Source organism: Notamacropus eugenii, chromosome 6, assembly GCF_028372415.1.
Source record: "Notamacropus eugenii isolate mMacEug1 chromosome 6, mMacEug1.pri_v2, whole genome shotgun sequence".
Classification (NCBI taxonomy): Eukaryota; Metazoa; Chordata; class Mammalia; order Diprotodontia; family Macropodidae; genus Notamacropus; species Notamacropus eugenii.
Genome location: NC_092877.1, coordinates 53,899,096 through 53,917,154, shown reverse-complemented (window position 1 = coordinate 53,917,154; position 18,059 = coordinate 53,899,096). Strand labels below are relative to the sequence as shown.

The 18,059-nt window shown below is 43.5% G+C and overlaps 1 protein-coding gene across 2 annotated transcripts in view; it reads right to left on the bottom strand.

The window, feature by feature from the left end:
- Nucleotides 1-17,857, bottom strand: part of HGFAC (HGF activator) — a 54,749-nt gene extending 36,892 nt beyond the window's left edge. For both annotated transcript variants that reach the window (XM_072620085.1, XM_072620086.1), the window contains exons 1-4: nucleotides 17,609-17,857; nucleotides 12,199-12,271; nucleotides 6,996-7,092; nucleotides 4,332-4,405 (exon numbers count right to left, since the gene is read on the bottom strand). In XM_072620085.1, the coding sequence (XP_072476186.1) occupies nucleotides 4,332-4,405; nucleotides 6,996-7,092; nucleotides 12,199-12,271; nucleotides 17,609-17,683 (319 nt within the window). In that variant the 5' untranslated portion in view covers nucleotides 17,684-17,857. The remainder of the gene's footprint in view (nucleotides 1-4,331; nucleotides 4,406-6,995; nucleotides 7,093-12,198; nucleotides 12,272-17,608) is intronic.
- Between the last annotated feature and the right edge of the window lie 202 nt (nucleotides 17,858-18,059).

Below are 18,059 nucleotides of genomic sequence, written 5' to 3'. Positions count from 1 at the left end.
TTTGTGATTCCTAACCACTCTGAGATTCTATAACTTTAACATACTGCTCACTCTGCCCAAGTGCCTGAAATCCCACCATTAGAGTTCAATCCCTTCGATTTCTTCTTCCTCTAAATATTCCTGGAAGGCAGTAATATGTCCAACTCATTTACAGTAAGATCTAAACTCTAAAAATGTGAGAGCTGGAATGAGTCTTAGAATACAGACTGAGATAGATTAGACCTAGAACCAATGTGGTGATCATTTTTCTCTTCTCTTCCCCTCACTCCTTTGGCATGTGGTAATTCTAGGGTATATTCAGCTCCTCCTACCCAACCAGAAATATGGTGGGAAGTAGTCATGGGTAACTGGAATAGACCTTGCCTAATTGTACCCAGAAAACCCCACATTCCCACAATTGTCTTCAGAGGCAACTGGAGAAAAATTGGGTCCAGTTTTTTAAGCTAGTGGGAATTAATGACATGGATGGAAAATATATCACATCAGACTGGGAAGTTACCCAGTCCCAACATGATACTGATGAAAGAACCCAGTTTAGAAATCGAAAGGGCAAGAGGATGTTGCTCCTGATTCTAAGGCAAACTTTTGTGGGAGGCTAGAGGTCTTTAAGAACTGTAGATGTAAAAGAAAGAACTCGAAGTAGAGGCGCTGTGGTCTGGAACTGGAACTGGATCGATCAATCAATAAACGTTTATTAAGTGCCTGCTGTAGAAGCAAAAGACAGCCCCTTGCCCTGAAGGAACTCGTAGTCTAATGCACTTCCTGCCATAACAGAGAAGCTGAAATATTCCACCCCTTCTAGACTGAGATGGGGACCTGTGCCAGAAATCACCTTCCCTGGAAAAGGGGGCTGCTAATGCCGACGACTGGCAGCTGCAGAGAACACCAGGCAATGATGGGAGCTTATCTCTCCCCACTCCTAGCTGCAGAGTGCAGCAGGAGGGATGGTTGGAAGGATCTGTTGTAAAATGCATAGACCGGCCTAGGAGAATGGATGGGCTGAAAAGCTATGGCCACCACCTGTAGAGTAGATGGCCAAACCTCCTGGAAATCCATGATTAGGAAGGACAGACTATCTACAGGCCTCTTGCTGACAATGTCTGTGAGCTCAACTCCTTTCTTTGACCCATTAAAAAAAACAAACACCAAGACTTCCTTGCTGCATTCTTTGTGAACCATATGCTTGCAAGGGAGGTGCTTGGTGGAATCATATAGTGAAGTTCCCAGATTCTCTGGGTGGGAACAGTAGCGAGGGACGTGAGAAGTGCTGCCAAGTGTCCGGGAGCCCTTTGAGTGATGTGAGAGTTTCTGATATTTGAGTTACCCTGTGAAATGTCTACCCCAAGCACCCACGATGAGAACTCTAGGGACAGAGGTGTGGCCAATACTGGAGCCTCCTGGCTCTCCTTCTCATTGCATTAGATCGCCCCTATTTTCTTTCTACGATGGCTGAAGGCACAAATGAGTCAATAGGGGAGATGCTGACCCATCTGAGAAGTCACAGGCAGGGGAGGGAGGAGGATTCTGTGATTCCCTTCCCCCCACTACCCTCACAATGCTAGCTACTATTGCTTGGCCCTGAACCCTTGCTTCCAAGTTTCTGTGGAGGGTCTTTGTATCTCCCCTGTGCAGAGAGGCCTCTGTTCAATAACTGAAGGTCTCTCAGTATCCATGCCTACTTCTGAACTGATCTGGCCCTGTTTTGGCAGGTAGGGCCCTCTCCCTACCTCTTACTCCACCGCTACTACAAACCGGCAGGCCCAGGCCAGAAGACCAGGGAGTCTGTTTCCCTTAAACTTCAAAAAAATAAATAAATGCTGACATTGTTTTCAGTCTTCTTTTAAACCAGCTCTTCTTCCTTCTTCCCCTTCTCCCCCCAGGCAGGAGTGGTACAAGAAAAGGTGGTTAGGTCCAGGAAGAATCTTTTTAAAAAACATTAACTGATTCTTTCAAGGTAAATCATTAATAGGAATTGGCAGAGATTCCTCCAAGGCCCAAGAAGTAACAGGATATCCCTGGGCCACCAGCTTAGCAGAAAGAAGACTAATTCGTGTGGGAGAAAGCCACAAGGAAACAGCCAACTGACTCCAGGGCCTACTTTGAAATAACTGACTGCCCATTGAGTTGATGCTATACCACAGTTTGGCACCTGGCAATTTGGGCACACTACACCAGCATTTTGGCAGCCTCCAAGCTCAACATGATTGTACAGGGTGACACAGGAAGCAATAATCTGAGGTATTAAAAGAGGCAGATCCTTCCAGACCAAAGGAGCTGACAGTCCTCTTATCCCCTGTCCTGTTCAGATCACACTGGCATATTGTGCTCGGCTCTGGGTATCATATTTTCATGAAGGATGTTAACAAACTAGAGTGTGTCCAGAGGAGGGCATCTGGAATGGAGAGGAATAGGAGAGCAGCCCAGACCAGGAATGGTGGGAGAACTCGGGAAGTAGAGTATAGTTGGAGAAGGAAAGACATGAGGAAGATAATAAATGTCTCTGAGTATTTAAAGAATTATACCCTAGAAGAAGGATTAGATTTGTTCTTCTGGGTCCCAAAGGGGAGAAAAAAAGGAACAATAGGGTAAGTTTTGGGGCAGGTGATTTCAACTAGTTAGAAGGAAAAACTTGCTAACAATTAGAATTATCCAATCATGAAAGAAGATGCTTCTGAAACCATATTCCTCCATCATTGGAGATCTTATAAAGAAAAGATAGGTAATCACTTGCGGGGAGGAGGGGCTGGGGAGGCTGCAAAGAGGATTTCTGTTCAGATAAAGGTTAGGCTAGAAAATCTCCAGCCCCAAGTTGTGAGTCCAGAATTTTTTGACTCTACTTGGAGTGGGAGGGAGGGGATCTATGAGCTCACTGATATGGATGCTCTTTGTACCTGTGCAAATCAAGCCCCACTAGACCTGATCCTGGGCAACTCTTTTCTATGTGTTTCTAGAAATCCTCCATAAAGGATCCAGGCCTTTCTCTAGTTCTTTTAATATTTTGTGAGTACCAGCGTCACTCTTGGGTTGTGCATCTGTTATCTTTCACTCCCACTACACAACCAGCCCACATCACTCTCCAATTATACATATCCTCGATGATGTCTTTCATGCTAATTTCTACATATGGGTCATCGTTAATCACACGTTGCAGCCGACTTACAAATACCACATATTGGGGGTCACCTATAGCTGTGAAATTATGGTGTTTTAGAAACGGTAGAATTCAATGATTCACAGTCATATCACATCATGGAGGAGTTATTGGTGTTAAAAGATGGTGGGTTTTTCTTTCCCTTTCTGTATAAGTATCTCAGGGAGAAGCCTGGGCTCATTGAAGGTGCTATTATCTCCATGATGGTCTGTTTGCTTATGTACATAGTGAGTAGTGCATGTCAAGATGGGCAAGTGTCCCATGAGATTCCTCTTCTTTCTGCTTCTGTGTACACAATGAAGCCAGCTCCTCCAACCTCTCATCCACCTGTGAGTTGTTGATCCATTGAGATCTCTTGGATTCACTTATAGCAAGAATGTCCATATGGCTGTGCATTTGGCACAGAGGATCCAAAAATGGAAAGACAAAATGGCCCCTGCCCTCAAGGATTGTGAAATCAATTAGGAGGGATACGTACACTCAAACACTCAAATAAGTATGTTACAAAAGAAAGAGTGATCACAGCAAAGGAGAACACCAACTAAAGTACTATAAGAAGTCTAAAGGAGAGATCGTTTTCATCTGGATGTGTGTTGTAGAGTTGTGGACAGGTATGCTTCAGGTGAGTCAGGAAGGGCTAAGTTTCAAATCCTGCCTCTGATGCTTACCAGGTGTGAGACCCCAGGTAAATCACTCAGCCTTTCTGAGTCTCTGTTTCCTCATTTCTAAAATGAGGAAAATGCCATCTCTTCTACAAGGCTGCTGTGAATAGAGCTAGGAAGCACTCTGCAAGTCTCAAAGTGCTACATAAATACAAGTTATTATTATTATTACTGCCAGCGAACCCTAGAAGAGCAGAGACTTCTTTTTATCGAAGCTCTGTTGCTTCCTTCGCCCTAGAGAAGCAGAGCTGGGTGCACAGCAGGCCAGTCAATTCGTATTTATTAAGGGTCAGCTATGTGCAGAATTGTGTGCTAAGTGCTAAAGGATACAAAGAAAGGCAAAAGACAGTTTCTGCCTTCAGAGAACTTCCAGTCTATTGCAGATGGTTAATAAGTGCTTGCTAAAGTTGCCCTTAGGGACCCATGCCACCCACCTCACCACTCATAGATTCCCATCCAGGGTCTTAGCAGTGCCCGTCTACTCACACCTTACACCAATGAGAGGGAACCTTATTTACTTGTGTTCTCTTTGGGCGCCATGATGCAATATCCCCACCTCCGGTCCCGGTCATAATTATGTGTGGTTGCGCACCTGCAAGCAAGAGAACACGCATTGTGATCTGAGAAAAGTCAGACAATCTGGGTCCACTGAGACATTTGATGTCTGACTTTTCTTTATTCTATTTTTTTAGTCTATTTTACCTTCTAGTTATGATCAATTTTCCTTAAAAGTCCATTCTGGTGTATCACCATTTGACCCCACAGCTAGGTGATGCAGTGGATAGAGCACCAGTGCAGGAGTCAGGAGGACCTAAGTTCAAATCTCACCTCAGACACTTGACACTCACTAGCTGTGTGACCTTGGGCAAGTCACTTAACCCCAATTGCCTCATCCTGGGTCATCTCCAGTCATCCTGATGAATATCTGGTCCCTGGATTCAGGTATCTCTAGAGGAGAAGGGAGGCTGGTGACCTGCACAGCCCTCCCTCCCTCAAAACAAAGTCAAGTGCAAGTCATGTCATCATTTCTCTGATGCCACGGTCTTCTTTGGCAACGAAGGGTGAACACACACATCAGACCCCAAATTACTTCTCTAATCTTTCCTCTCACAGCACATCAATCTTCTCCAGACAAGATATCATCTTCCTCTTCACCATGTCTACACCCTCCTATGCTCCATCTCACCCCAGACATACCTTCTACCTCAACAAATCCTTCTTGGATATGTACTTTGAATTGTATATTTGCACTTACTTATCTCTAATTATCTCCTGTAAATAGAGAGACAAAAATGAAATAATTCCTGCCTTGAAGGAGCTTACATTCTAAGAGGAAACAGAATAGATAGATAGATAGATAGATAGATAGATAGATAGATAGATAGATAGATAGATATAGCCACGTATAGATTATGTATCTATCTATCTGCCTCCTGCCTGTCTGTCTATGTTGTTCTCTGCCCTCTCCACAACCTATTTAGGTGGAAGTCCCAAAGGCAGAAACTATATAATTTTTGTCTTTGTATTCTTAGAGGTTATCACAATCTTAGAGGTTAGCACACAGCAGGTACTTAATAAATGCTTGTTTAATTAAATTGAATTGAATTTTGCAGTTGAAAAAGTCCTCCACTGGGAATCAGATAACCTGGGTTCTAGTACTGACCTAGTATGATCTTGGTCAATGTATGGCTTCTCTGGGCCTTAGTTTCTTCCTCTTTTAAATGAGAGGGTGGTACTAGATGGTCACGAAAGTTCCTTTTAGCTGTGATAATCTATGAGCCTAAGGAATTAAGGATACGATATCGGAGACTCACAATCACACATAGTTTAGATTAGATGCCTTCTGATGTCCTTTCCAATACTGAAATTACGTGAATCTATGAGTCTATGAATTATCTAGAGCCTCTCTCTCTCTCTCTTCCCTCTGTCCCCCCTTTTCTCCTTCCTCCTTCCCTCTCTTCCATTTGTTAAGTCCTCAACTGTTTTCCAAGGCCTCCCCTCTTCTATTTCTAGCCTGGTTATCTGAACTTTCTAAGCCTGGGGGCTCCCTGAGCTGTGTCTCTTGCCTTATCTGAGCATGTCAGGTTTCAGGATTCATAAACTGTTGCCCAGTAGGTGGGTTCTTGGCTTTCTTGGTCGTTTGTACTCCACTGGTTTGGCCCAAAGAGGACAAAGTAGGGGCCAAATCCACACCTTGCACTATAAATAAATGGTATGGGAATGGAGGCATTGGGAGGAGGCAAGGAAGGGAGAAGTCTCATGCTGACTCTTGCCCAAAATGGTTTTTATTTTCAGTTCTCTAAAGCCTTCCTTTGACTTCCCTGTCTCATGGAAAGTCTGTATAAATGTGGAAACCCCAAATAAAGGGTGTTTTCCAGACTGACCAACCTATAGATACATTACTCAACTATCTTCTCGGGGTAGTATAAGGGGCCACATCCCTCAAAAAATAACTTCATCATCTGTCTTATTTACATTGTTCTTCATGCTTTAAGTAGATGCCCCTACCTCTATCCTGATGGGGCAGCTAAATGGTTAGAGTACTGGGTCTGGAGCCAGGAAGACCTGAGCTCAAATCTGGCCTCAGACACTTACTAGCTGTGTGACCCTCAGCAAGTCATTTTAACCCGCTTTGCCTCAGTTTCTTCCATAAAACGAGTGGAGAAGAAAGTGGCCAACCACTACAGTATCTTTGTCAAGAAAATTCCAAATGGGTCACTAAGAGTCAGACATGACTGAAGTGATTCAGCAACACCTCCATTCCAGTCTATTGAACCTTCTCCCTTTCTTCAAGGACAGTTCAGATGTCACCTTCTCCAACCTCCAACAAGTGAAATTTCTCCTAAATTTCTCCTACCACTTTGCCTGGACCTCTCCTTTACCTATTTCACTCTCCCTTGTATCAAAATTAATTGTCTACATGCCACTTTCTCCTTTCCTGGTTGGAATGTAAGCTTCTTGAGGATAGGGATTATGTCACTGTGTGAACACTGTGTGAACACTGTGTTCCAGGTACATTGAACAGAGCAGGAGATTAATAAAGGCTCATTGTAGCATGTTATATCCCATCTCTCCCATAGTGTTGCTTCATATAGGAAAGGGTAGTCCTTCTTAGCAAAGATTTGAAAGATTGGTTATAAAACGGGGAAAGTAATAAGGTAATGAAGGCTGGACTGACCTACCATTTCTTCAGGGACCCAATATTAGAGGTGCAAGAATGGTGCATCCGCCCACCATAGCGGAATGGAAAGCTGCATAGCTGGCCATCCTCGGTGAACACTGGAAAATACAATGGGAAAATCCAATGAAGGCTAGGTGTCATCCCTGAAATTAGCCTTACAGCTAATCAGAGAACAGAAAGAGAAGACCTGCTATGTATCAGTTCTGGTCTACATTACCTATATTTCCCAGCATTCCTCACTCACAAAATCATAGAATTTTACTCATAGACTTTCAAGTCCCATCTCTCTGGCTTTGTGTGGGCCTGGAATGCACTCTCCACTCCCTTCTCACCCCCAACTCTTGGAACCCCCAGACTCAAACTTAACTCAAGCACTGCATCTGACTGAGCCCTTTCCCCATCCACTCCTGCTCCTAATGCCTCTCCAAATTACTGTGCATATATTTTTGCATGTGTATTTGTTGTTTCCCGAGATAGAATATAAACTTTCTGAGGGCAGGGACTTGATTTTTTTTTTTTTGGCTTGGCATCTCTAGCACTTAGTGTTTGGTACATAGGAAGTACTCAATGAATGCATGTGGACTTGGTTTGACTAGATCAAATTCATTTATAAATTCATGAAATTCATACATTAGAATTACAGAATTTGGACCAAACAGAAATAGTTTAATCCAATCCTTCTTTTTGTTACTGTTTAGTTGTGCCCCACTCTTCATGAACCCCTTTTGGCATTTTCTCAGCAGAGATACCAGAAGGCTTGGCTATTTCCTTCTGTACTTCATTTTACAGATGAAGAAACTGAAGTATAAACAGGGTTAAGTGACTTGCCCAGGGTCTCCTTTCAAATATTTGAAGATAGTTATCCTATCCTATCCTATCCTTTTGTAGACTAAACTTTCCCAGATCTTTCAATGATCCTCTTATGATCCTTGATGGTCTTGGCTTCCCTCACCATCATAGTTGGCCTCTTCTGGTTGAGAATGTCTCAATGTCTTTTCCAAAATGTGTTGCCTGGGCCAGACAGAACATAATACTCCACTTGGAGTCTGATCAGAGCAGAATACAGTAGGATTATCACCTCCCCCATTCTAGACACTCTGCCTCCTAAGAATGAGACATTCTCTAGTCACTCCTCAGGCCATGAATGGTGGAGGCCATTAACACGTTCAGACATTAGTGATTCATCGAATCAGACAGCAAGGCTAGAAAGCTAGAAATTGTAGAAATTAGTAAAAACTAATGAATGAGGGGATGGGAACCAGGATAGCTAAGTTTTGATTGCTAAAGAAAGGGGGCATGGGAAGGTAGAGAGCACCAGCAGACAACAGACTAAAATAAACAAGGGGCCACGGTCCAAGCTGGATTTCAGATCTCCAATACGTTAGGGACTTTGACTTTCCAAGTGTCTGTATTCCACATATTACCATTCTCTATGTTCTATTGGATCTTTATTTGTTTTGTTAAATATTTCCCAATTACATTTTAATCTGGTTTGGGCCACACTCTGGAATGTTCCAGCTAGCAATGGAGCCCTTGGGCAGCATGTTTGACACTTCTGGAATAAAGGACAGATTTGGCTGAAAAGAACAGGGAATGAGAAGAGCAGTTCAGAGTTAGGTGAGGATACTCAGCGATCTCTAGTTCACAGCTCTATCACTTACTTATCTGGCCTTATAAGGAAGCCCCCTTCCTTCTCTGGGCCTCTGCTTCCTCTTGTGTAAAAGGGCAGGATTGGACACGACAGTCTCTAAGGCAAAAGTGTCCAACTCAAATAGTAACGGGGCCACCAAACCAAACCTGGGGATCTCCGCCGCTATATGTTGACTTAGTTTTAAAATGTAATGTTATCTGTGTTGCATATTTGTTTATTTTGTTAGATATTTCCCAAGGACATTTTCATCTGGTTCTCACTATAGTTGGGAGAGTTGTAAGTCTCATGGTTGACCTTTGCCCTAAGGTCTCTTTGAGCCCTACATCCTATCATTCTAGGCCTGCAGGATGTTTGTCTTCCTTCCCTTTCCTAATGAAGCCAGGGGATTCCAGTGGGTTCCAGGTTCCCCCATTTTGCCTTGATGCCTTAGAATAGATAGGTCATGAAGAAGGTTTCCCTCCAAAACAAACCTACGAACCCATTGTCTGAAGATCTCTAACTGTGCCCAGAAATCTTCCTATGAAATGGTGGGAAAAACACTGGATTAGGGGTCAGGAAGCATGACTTGTTCTACTTATAGCCCTGATTTTCTTTATTCTTTGTATCTCAGTTGCTGTTTTTAAATTTGTAAAATGTGGACCATATTCTCTAACTCAGTTTCTCTCACAGGATTGGGGGGAAGAAACAGGAATGAAATAATATCCATAAAATTATTTTGACAACCATCAGGTGCTTTACAACGGCTTTTGTTTGTAACAAATCCGAGCACCTCAGTCAGGGCTGGCCTCCCTGGGTCCCCTTCAAATGCCTGCTTGGCCTGTTCCATCTCACCTCACCCTAACCTCCACCAAATCCCCATTTTCCGGTGGTAAGTGGTCAATCCCCCTTCTCAGTCTGGAGGCTGAACTTCCTTCCTCCTTGTACTCAGGCCAGGTCAGAAATGACACGACAATACTTTCCTCCAAAAGGAGAAGCAGTGGGAACCAGTCTTGGTCTATACACAAAAGGTTGGGAGCCATACAAATTCCTTCCCGGATCCTTCTCCTGGACTGAGAATGCACGGAAAGGGTACTGGTCTAGGAATCAAGAGGCCCTTCTCTGCTCCTTAACAGCTGTGTGCCCTCCCCCTTTCTGAGCCTCAGTTTCCTTCTATGTAAAAACAAAAGGATTGGACTAGATGATCCTAAACTCCCTTTCAGGGGGGAAGGAAACATATACTTATGTATTAAGTGCTTACTATGTTTCCAGGCACACAGTTAAGTGCTTTTCAAATGTTTTCTCATTTGGTCTCTACAATAAACCTGGGAGATAGATCCTGATATTATTCCCATTTTATAGCAGTAGGAAACTTAAGCAGACAAAGGTTGATTTACCCAGGGTTACACAGCTAGTAAGTGTCTGAGGCTGGGTTTGAACTCAGAACTTTCAGACTCCTGGCCCAGTGTTTCCAGTGGACTACCTAGTTCCCCTTTTCAGCATTAACATTCCATATCCTATGTTCTACTGTCCACTCCCAGTCTAAAATTCTATGTTCTAAAGTCCCTTCCAGCTCTGATGCTTTACATTGCATTTACAGATCCATCCCAAATCCCAATTCTGCATCCTCTGGACCCTCCCTGTTCTGATAGTTTATGAATCTCATGTTGAAGCTACTGGATTCCTCTCAGTCCTTTCCATGTGGCTTCCACTTCTCTGCCCTACCTGTACCCCACCCCGCCATGTGCCATGTTTCCAATCTTCTCTCCCCAGGCTCCTCTCCTTGCACCCTCGGTCCTAATCAAGCTCAACCTCTTACTGTCCCCCAGGGGGGCCATGTTCACTTCTGCATCCCTGCCTTGTCCCATAAAGTTTCTCTCTGTTTAGAATATTTTCCCCTTCCCCTCTCTGCTTCCCTCCTCCCATAGTGCATTGTCTTCCCCTATTAAAATATAAGCTCCTTTCAGGCAGGGTCTGTCTTGGTGCTTTATTCTCATGCCCGATGCTTAGCACAGCACATTTCACATAGTAAGTGATTAACAGTGCATAGTAATTCATATTGAGTATTTAATAATCTCTTTAGCCTTGCCAAACCTAGCCTAGCCTAGCCTAGTCAAGAGTAGCCTAGCCAAACCGAGTCAAGCCTCTCTGTCTCTCGGCTTGTCTTGCTTTCTTTTACTGTATATATGCATTCACCTCTCTCCATATACATATATGTGTGCGGTGCATCTCTCTGTGTGTATATGCACATGCATATATACATGTATGTATACATAGATACACATGTGTGTATATCTACATGTGTGCACACACATACGTAGATGCACATGTATGTGTATATCTGCGTGTGTGTGTATATATACATATGTATGTATGAGTGTGTGTATATCTAGCTATATAAATCTATCTGGCTACCTTTCAAATCTTTCCCATCTTTTGTATCTCAGTTCAAGCCCCATCTCCCCTACAAACTCTTTCCTGAGTCCTGTTCGCAGTGATCTTGCCTCTGACCTCCTGACCGTGTGCACCCCCAATATGACCATTATCATATACAGCTATGAGATGTGGAAACGCCCTGCTCTGGAAGTCCAAAGACTTGGATTTGATCCTTGGTTCTCCCACTTAGTAGCTGTGTGACTTTGAGAAAGTCAAGTATCCTCTCTGTTTCCACCTCTGTTTCCTCATCAGAAAACAGCAGATAGTGCTCCTTATAGCACCCAGTGTTGTGAGGAAAGCACTTTGTAAACCTGAAAGTAGAATTAATCAGCAGACATTCGAGCACTCCCTCCCTATGTCCCAGGCACCGGGCTAGCCACTCAGAAAACAGAGAACTGCAAGTGCTTATTGTCATTTATAATGCCAGGCTCTTCAGTGCCTCAAATCTGGCGTGAGGCTAAGGGTCCTTTGACCAGTAGGTTAAACCCCATTGAGAGAAAGGAAGAGAGGCTCACAAAAAGAAGAGGGGACTTCTTAGAGGGGCGGGCTGCTCTGGAGTAGACAGTAATAGTAAGAACAGATAGAGTGTGTATAATGCCTTAAGGTTGAAGGCACCTGAAATGTGCTATCTCATTCGATCCTCACAGTCCTTAAATTAGGTCTTCTTTTAGTACCTCCATCTTATGAATGAGGCAATTGACCCTCAGGAAGGTTCAGTGACTTGTCCTGGGACACACAGCTAGGAAGGGTCTAAGGCAGGATTTGAACTCAGGTCTTCCTGACTCCAAAGCTCAGCCTCTATTTATTCACTGTGCTACGTTGATTCCTAAGGCAGGGTTAGGAGGGACTCAGAGCAGCAGATCAAAAACCCCTAGTCTAGGATGAACTGAGCATGGGCTAGATAGATCATGGCCTCATAGATTTAGGGAGAGAAGGAACCTCTGAGGTCAGTTAGTCTGATCCCCTTGTTTTTATATTTGAGGAAATAGAAGACCGTAGATATGAGATGAGCTGCTCAAGGTTACACAGGATCCAAACTCAATTCCTCTGACTCCAAATTCAGTCCCCTTTCCTCTGTATCACACTTGCTCTTGAGGGCAGAGAGCGTGGTCTCTAAAGAAGGGGTTCTGGGAGCCCGTACCTCTGGGTTCTAGAGTGTCTTGTTCCACATGTCTTTTTCCAGTCCCACTGAAGGCTGGGAACTCTGTACCATTCTACAAAAAAACAATGAAAGGTACAAATTAGCTTAGGAAACCCCTTTTCTCTGGCTCCTTTCCCCCGTTCTATCCCAATCCTAGGAACAGAATTGGCAGAGCCAAGGAGGGAGAATTTAGAGGGAACCATGAAATTCCTCTTCCATCAGACTTCTTCCCACACAAACATGTTTTAGGAACATGGAATACTGGGCAAAAAAATGGGGGTAAATATCTGGAATTCCTCTTTTCTGGGTCCTCTCCCCCTTCCCCTCTCCACCTAGCTGAGCCTAATCCACCCAGGATCATAAGGAAGAATTAAGGGAGTTAGGTGGTGTAGTGGATAGAGGGGTTCAAATCTGGCCTCAGATATTTCCTAGCTGTATGACCCTGGGCAAGTCACTTTACCTTATTTGCCTCAGTTTCCTCATCTGTAAAATGAGCTGAAGAAGGAAATGGCAACCCACTCCAGTATCTCTGCCAAGAAAAACTCATCACAAAGAGCCAGACATGACTCAAAAAGCCTAAACCTCATCTTCTTATTCCCTGCTACATTCTTGGGACCATAGATTTAGAGCTGAAAAGCACGCTAAAGGCCAATTACTCCAGCCCTTTCATTTTTAGATGAGGAAAATGAAGCACAGAGACATTAACTACTTTGCCCAGAATTACACAGCCTCTAAGTGTCAAAGGCAGGATTTAAACCCAAGTATTGTTGACTCCAAGTCTGCCCCAGGATCCCCTATCTTACTGCCATGAAGCACAGGGTTGCAAAGTTCCTTTGGGGAATCTTTAGCACCCACAGAACTCTAACCAATAGAAAATCGACCCTTATGGGATTCTTAGTGAAAATTCCCTCCCAGTGGTTCTGCTGCAAAGGAAGGGGCAGTCTTATGAAAGGATAGATAAACAGTAGCAGATGAAAGGTCACTGCTTATCTGGGAGGTGAGTGATAGTGTACGTGAGGAAGTACTCCTGTGAGTGTCACCTAAGGGAAGATGGTGCCCTAAGAGCTGGGGGCCCCAATATTTGGCAGAAATAACAGGCTTTGGAAAGCAGGAATTCCTCCACAGTGCCAAATGCAAATGCATTGCAGTTATTACTATTTTAGAGTGGGGCCCATGTGGGCCTTCACCTTGTCCTCATGGACAGAACTCTGAACTGGAACCAGGAGACCTTCCAGCATCTGATGATGCAAGGGGCTCTCCCGGCCATTGTAAGATTATTTACAAAGTATCCAAAATGTTAAAGAAGCCGATGATGATAAGCAAGCCTTACTCTACATATAGGCTATCAGCTTTCTGATAACTGAAGGAGGGTTCAAGTGTAATGGGGTCACCGTCACCTAAAGCCTTTCCCAATGCTCAGTGGATACATTCTCCCTCCCAAGACAACTTTGTAGTCATTTTGTGCTATTGTACAAAAATTGATGTATATACTCATATTCATAGTCCTTGTTTCCCTCTTTAGAATGTGAGTTCCTTGAGGATATATATTTTTTAACTTTTGTCTTTGAATTTGAAGTGCCTAAGCACATAGTAGGTGCTTGTTGATTGATTGCTGGTCAAGGGAGATGTGAAAGTTGAAATCCTTTAGATTTCTAGGTCTGATCCCAGAAAAGAACACAGATCATAAAAATACTTTGTGAGTATCTAGAATCAGAGCATGGAAGGGCCTCATCTAACCAGGTACAAGCCTGATTCAGAGTTCCTTCCATCTAACTGTCCCCATTCCCATACCCCACATACCTCATTATACCTGAGACTCACAACCTCCACACCCCCAACCTGCCACACATCTTCCCTTTTAAAAATACTCAAAAGTACCCAGAAGTGTCAGAACTGAGACCTTAGACTATAGAGCAGAGAATCTCCTCGATTTAGAAATCAAATCAAACCAACTTGTATTTATTAAGCCTACTATATGCTATGCCAAGCACTGAAGATCATGCAAAGAATAATTACTGACAAAAAAATAATTACTGACCTCAAGGAACACGCGAACAACTAGGGACAAGCAAGATATGTAAAAAATAAATTGGAGATCATCTCAGAAGGAAAGTTCTAGCATTAAGGGGGACAGGGAAAGGATTCTCACAGAAGGTGGTATTTTAGCTGAAAGTTAACAGAAGCTTGGGAGGCCAAGAGACAGAGATGAGGAGGGAGAGAATTCTAAGTGTAAAAGAAAATGCACCAAGTAGAGAAATGGAGTGTCTTGTGCAAAGAGCAGCAGAAGGGGAATCTGGGTAGCTCTGGATTCAGGAGGACCTGAGTTCAAATCTGGCCTCAGACATGTACTAGCTGTGTGACCCTGGGCAAGTCACTTAACCCCAATTGCCTCAAACAATGAAGGAACAGCAAAGGACATTAGTGTCACTGGATCAGAGGATATTGGGTGAAGTAAGGTATAAGGTAGGAAGGGGCTAGGTAATAAAGGTTTTTAAGAACCAAACAGAAGATTTTATCTTTGGTCTTGGAGGTAATAGGGAACCTGGAATTTATAGGTTAGGGGGAGGTGACAGGACCCTAAAAATCCTAGTTCAATTCTAGAAGAATCCAATTTGGTTCCTGGCATTCCCCTACCTAATAGAGGCCCCTGTTTTTTTTTCTCTTCTCTACTGCTTCACTTCCCTAAGCACTCACTCACATATACTGTAGATCAAAAGGAGCTTCAAAAGTTTAACTCAGAGAAAAACCCCTCCTTAGAGCCTCAACAAAACAGAGGAAGGGTCTTTGGTTCTAGGCTGGGGCATAAGTCCCTAAGGAAGCTGTGCCACCAACCTGTCCTTTCGGCGGGAATATATTTGGGGAGGGAGTTGAGGGGGGAAGGGGAAAGAGGACAGGGATCAGGGAGAACTGAGCTCTGTTCTTTCATGCTCTCAGACCACACACCACTGCCTGAGCAGGAAGGAACCAAAGCCTCACTCAGTGCTTCTGGCTTGTCCTGGGACACTGCCCACATGGGCTAAAGAAAAGCAGCTTGGTGTGAGAGAAAGAACCTTGAACTGGGCAGCCTCAAACTTGTGACGTGACTTTGGTCAAATAGATTGGCACAGTGCAAACTGACCGCCATGGGGCTCTTCACAAATTTCTGCTCTGACACTTACTAGGAGTTGCGTGACCTTGGGTGGCTGCTCCATCACTCCAGGACTCAATTACTACATCCCTTAGCTTAAAGGCGGGTGTGTGTGTGTGTGTGTATGTGTGTGTGTGTGTGTGTGTGTGTGTGTGTGTGTAGGGGATGTTCTGTAGATAGTGAGGCTCTATAGAAATAGAAACTTTAGTTATTGTTAGTAACTGTTGTTTGAATCAAAGCCACTTACCTCATGAGAGGGTTGGTCTCTCCACTTGTCAAATAAGGATAATAATCCCTGTCCAATCTCTCCCACTGAGCTCTGATAGATGATGGATGGATGAACAGAGAGATACAGAGAGATAAACTAATAGACAGGTACATTAGATAGATGATAGGTAGGTAGATAGATTAGATATAGATAGGTAGGTCGATAGATAAATTGGTAGATAGATTATAGCTAAAGATAGATGATAGATGCAGATAGATTAGATACAGGTAGGTAGATAGATTGATAGAGACAGTCTGATGATGATGATAGATGAGACAGATACATAGATACATAGATGGTAGATACAGACAGATTAGATAGGTAGGTAGATTGATAGAGACAGTCTGATGATAGGTAGATAGATAGATAGATAGATAGATAGATAGATAGATAGATAGATAGATAGATAGATAGATAGATAGATAGATGGATAGATGGATAGATGGATGGATGGATGGATGGATGGATGGATGGATGGATGGATGGATGGATGGATGGATGGACGGATAGATAGATGAATAGATGGATGGATGAATAAATTAGATAGAAAGATGGTAGACACAGAAAGATTAGATAAATAGGTAGGTAGATATCTTGATGAAGACAGACAGACAGATAGATAGATAGACAGATAGATAAACAGAACATTATGTGCTTTCTATATCCCAGGCACCATGCTAAGCACTGGGGATAGATAGATAGATAGATAGATAGATAGATAGATAGATAGATAGATAGATAGATAGATAGATGTGTGTGTATGTATGTATGTATGTATACATAAGCAAAAAAGCTAGTCAGGGATCAATAAGTTAAGGAATGGGAAAGCACCTGGTAAAGTTTCTTCTGAATATGCCATAGAAGCATGGTCCCCATTCAGGTTTTCGTCTGATGATTTAGAGCTGGAAGAGACCCTGAAGATGAACTAGCCCAACCCCATCGTTTCATAGAGGAGGCAACTTGGGTTCTCCAAGGTGGTTTGTTAAAGATCACAAGTATAGGACAGAGAAAAACCAGGATTTGAACCAGGTTCCACTCACTTCAAATCCAGTTTAATTTCCACGATTTCTTATCTCCCACATCCTGGCATGGGTATGATTTGGGTTATCAAATGTTATGCCCCTGGCTGAGGACAAACCCAGCCAAGTCTCAGCACAGGGAGGCTTAGCACCAGAAAGGTGGCAGTTGGGGGATGCGTAACTACGCAGATACACATAGGCACTTGCATATATGTCCATATGGACAGATACATATTTGCCATAGCAGCTTATGAATCCATTTACTAATGCATTGAGCGGTTAGGATCATGCATGGGTAGAAATATAATCCACAGTGATGAGGGCAAAGATCCCTGGATTCCTAAGGCAAAGGTGTCAAACACATAACCCACAACTTGCCACCCTCCGGAGCGCTGCCCAAACCCAATTAAAATGTAATGGAGAATCATTCAGCAAAATAAATACAAATACAATAAGACATAGGCAGCATTACATTTTCAAACTAAGTTGATGTGTGACTCTCAAGGATTCTTGTGAATGATTAGTGGTCTCTGTTTTTATTTGACTTTGATACCACTGCCCTAAAGTATAAAAAGTACAGAAGACCACGTGGCAAAGAAGAAAGAACACTGGATTTTGTCAACAGATGATCCAAGTTCAAATCTTCACTCACCTACTCACTACCTGTGTGACCTTAGTTAGACAAGTCCCTTAATGTCTCTGGGACTTGGTCTCAACACTAAATGAAGACAGTAAACATTCTCTAGGGCCTCTTGTAACTCAAAATTATATGACTAGAGGGTCCTTATTGCATTGTCCCAATACTGTAAAGAAGTAGTCTACACTCTTAGCAGATCTCCTTCCCAAGCAATTTCCCCAAGGTCACAAAGCAAATCAGACATAGGGCCTTCATTGTCTCTACTAGATTGGTTCAATTTTTTAGGGTCAAGAATTTCTGCCAACCCCTCGGGGGCCTCTGCCCTCCCGTCCAGGGCAGTGTCTGTCAGTAACACTCACCTTCCTAGCCTCAGGCTGGGTCCCACTCTGGGTCAGAAGCAGCAAAAGTCCTAGTATCCAAATCCAGCATTTCATGGTTCCTCCTGAGCCAATGGCCCAGCCCAGAGGATCGGCTGGCCAACAGAGACCCTTCTCCCCTCTCCCTGGCTCCCTGGCTTAGAGAGTAGTGGGCAGAGCCAAGAGCAGAGCTTCTCTGAGAACCAAGTCAGAGGCCACGGTCACTGGAAGGCCTTGCTGCCTCCACAAAGCAACCAAAAAAAGTATTTGGGGTTAGCGGGTTTGCTTATCAATATTAATGATTAACAACTCCAGTGAAAATAGGGGAAAGTTGTTTTTGGAAAAATCAAGTCAGAAGCTTTCTTCACTCCCAATTCTCCAAGTTCTCTTGCTCCCAAGCCCATGGGCACCTCCTTCCCTTCTTTCTATCTTCAAATCATCCTTGTCATTTAAA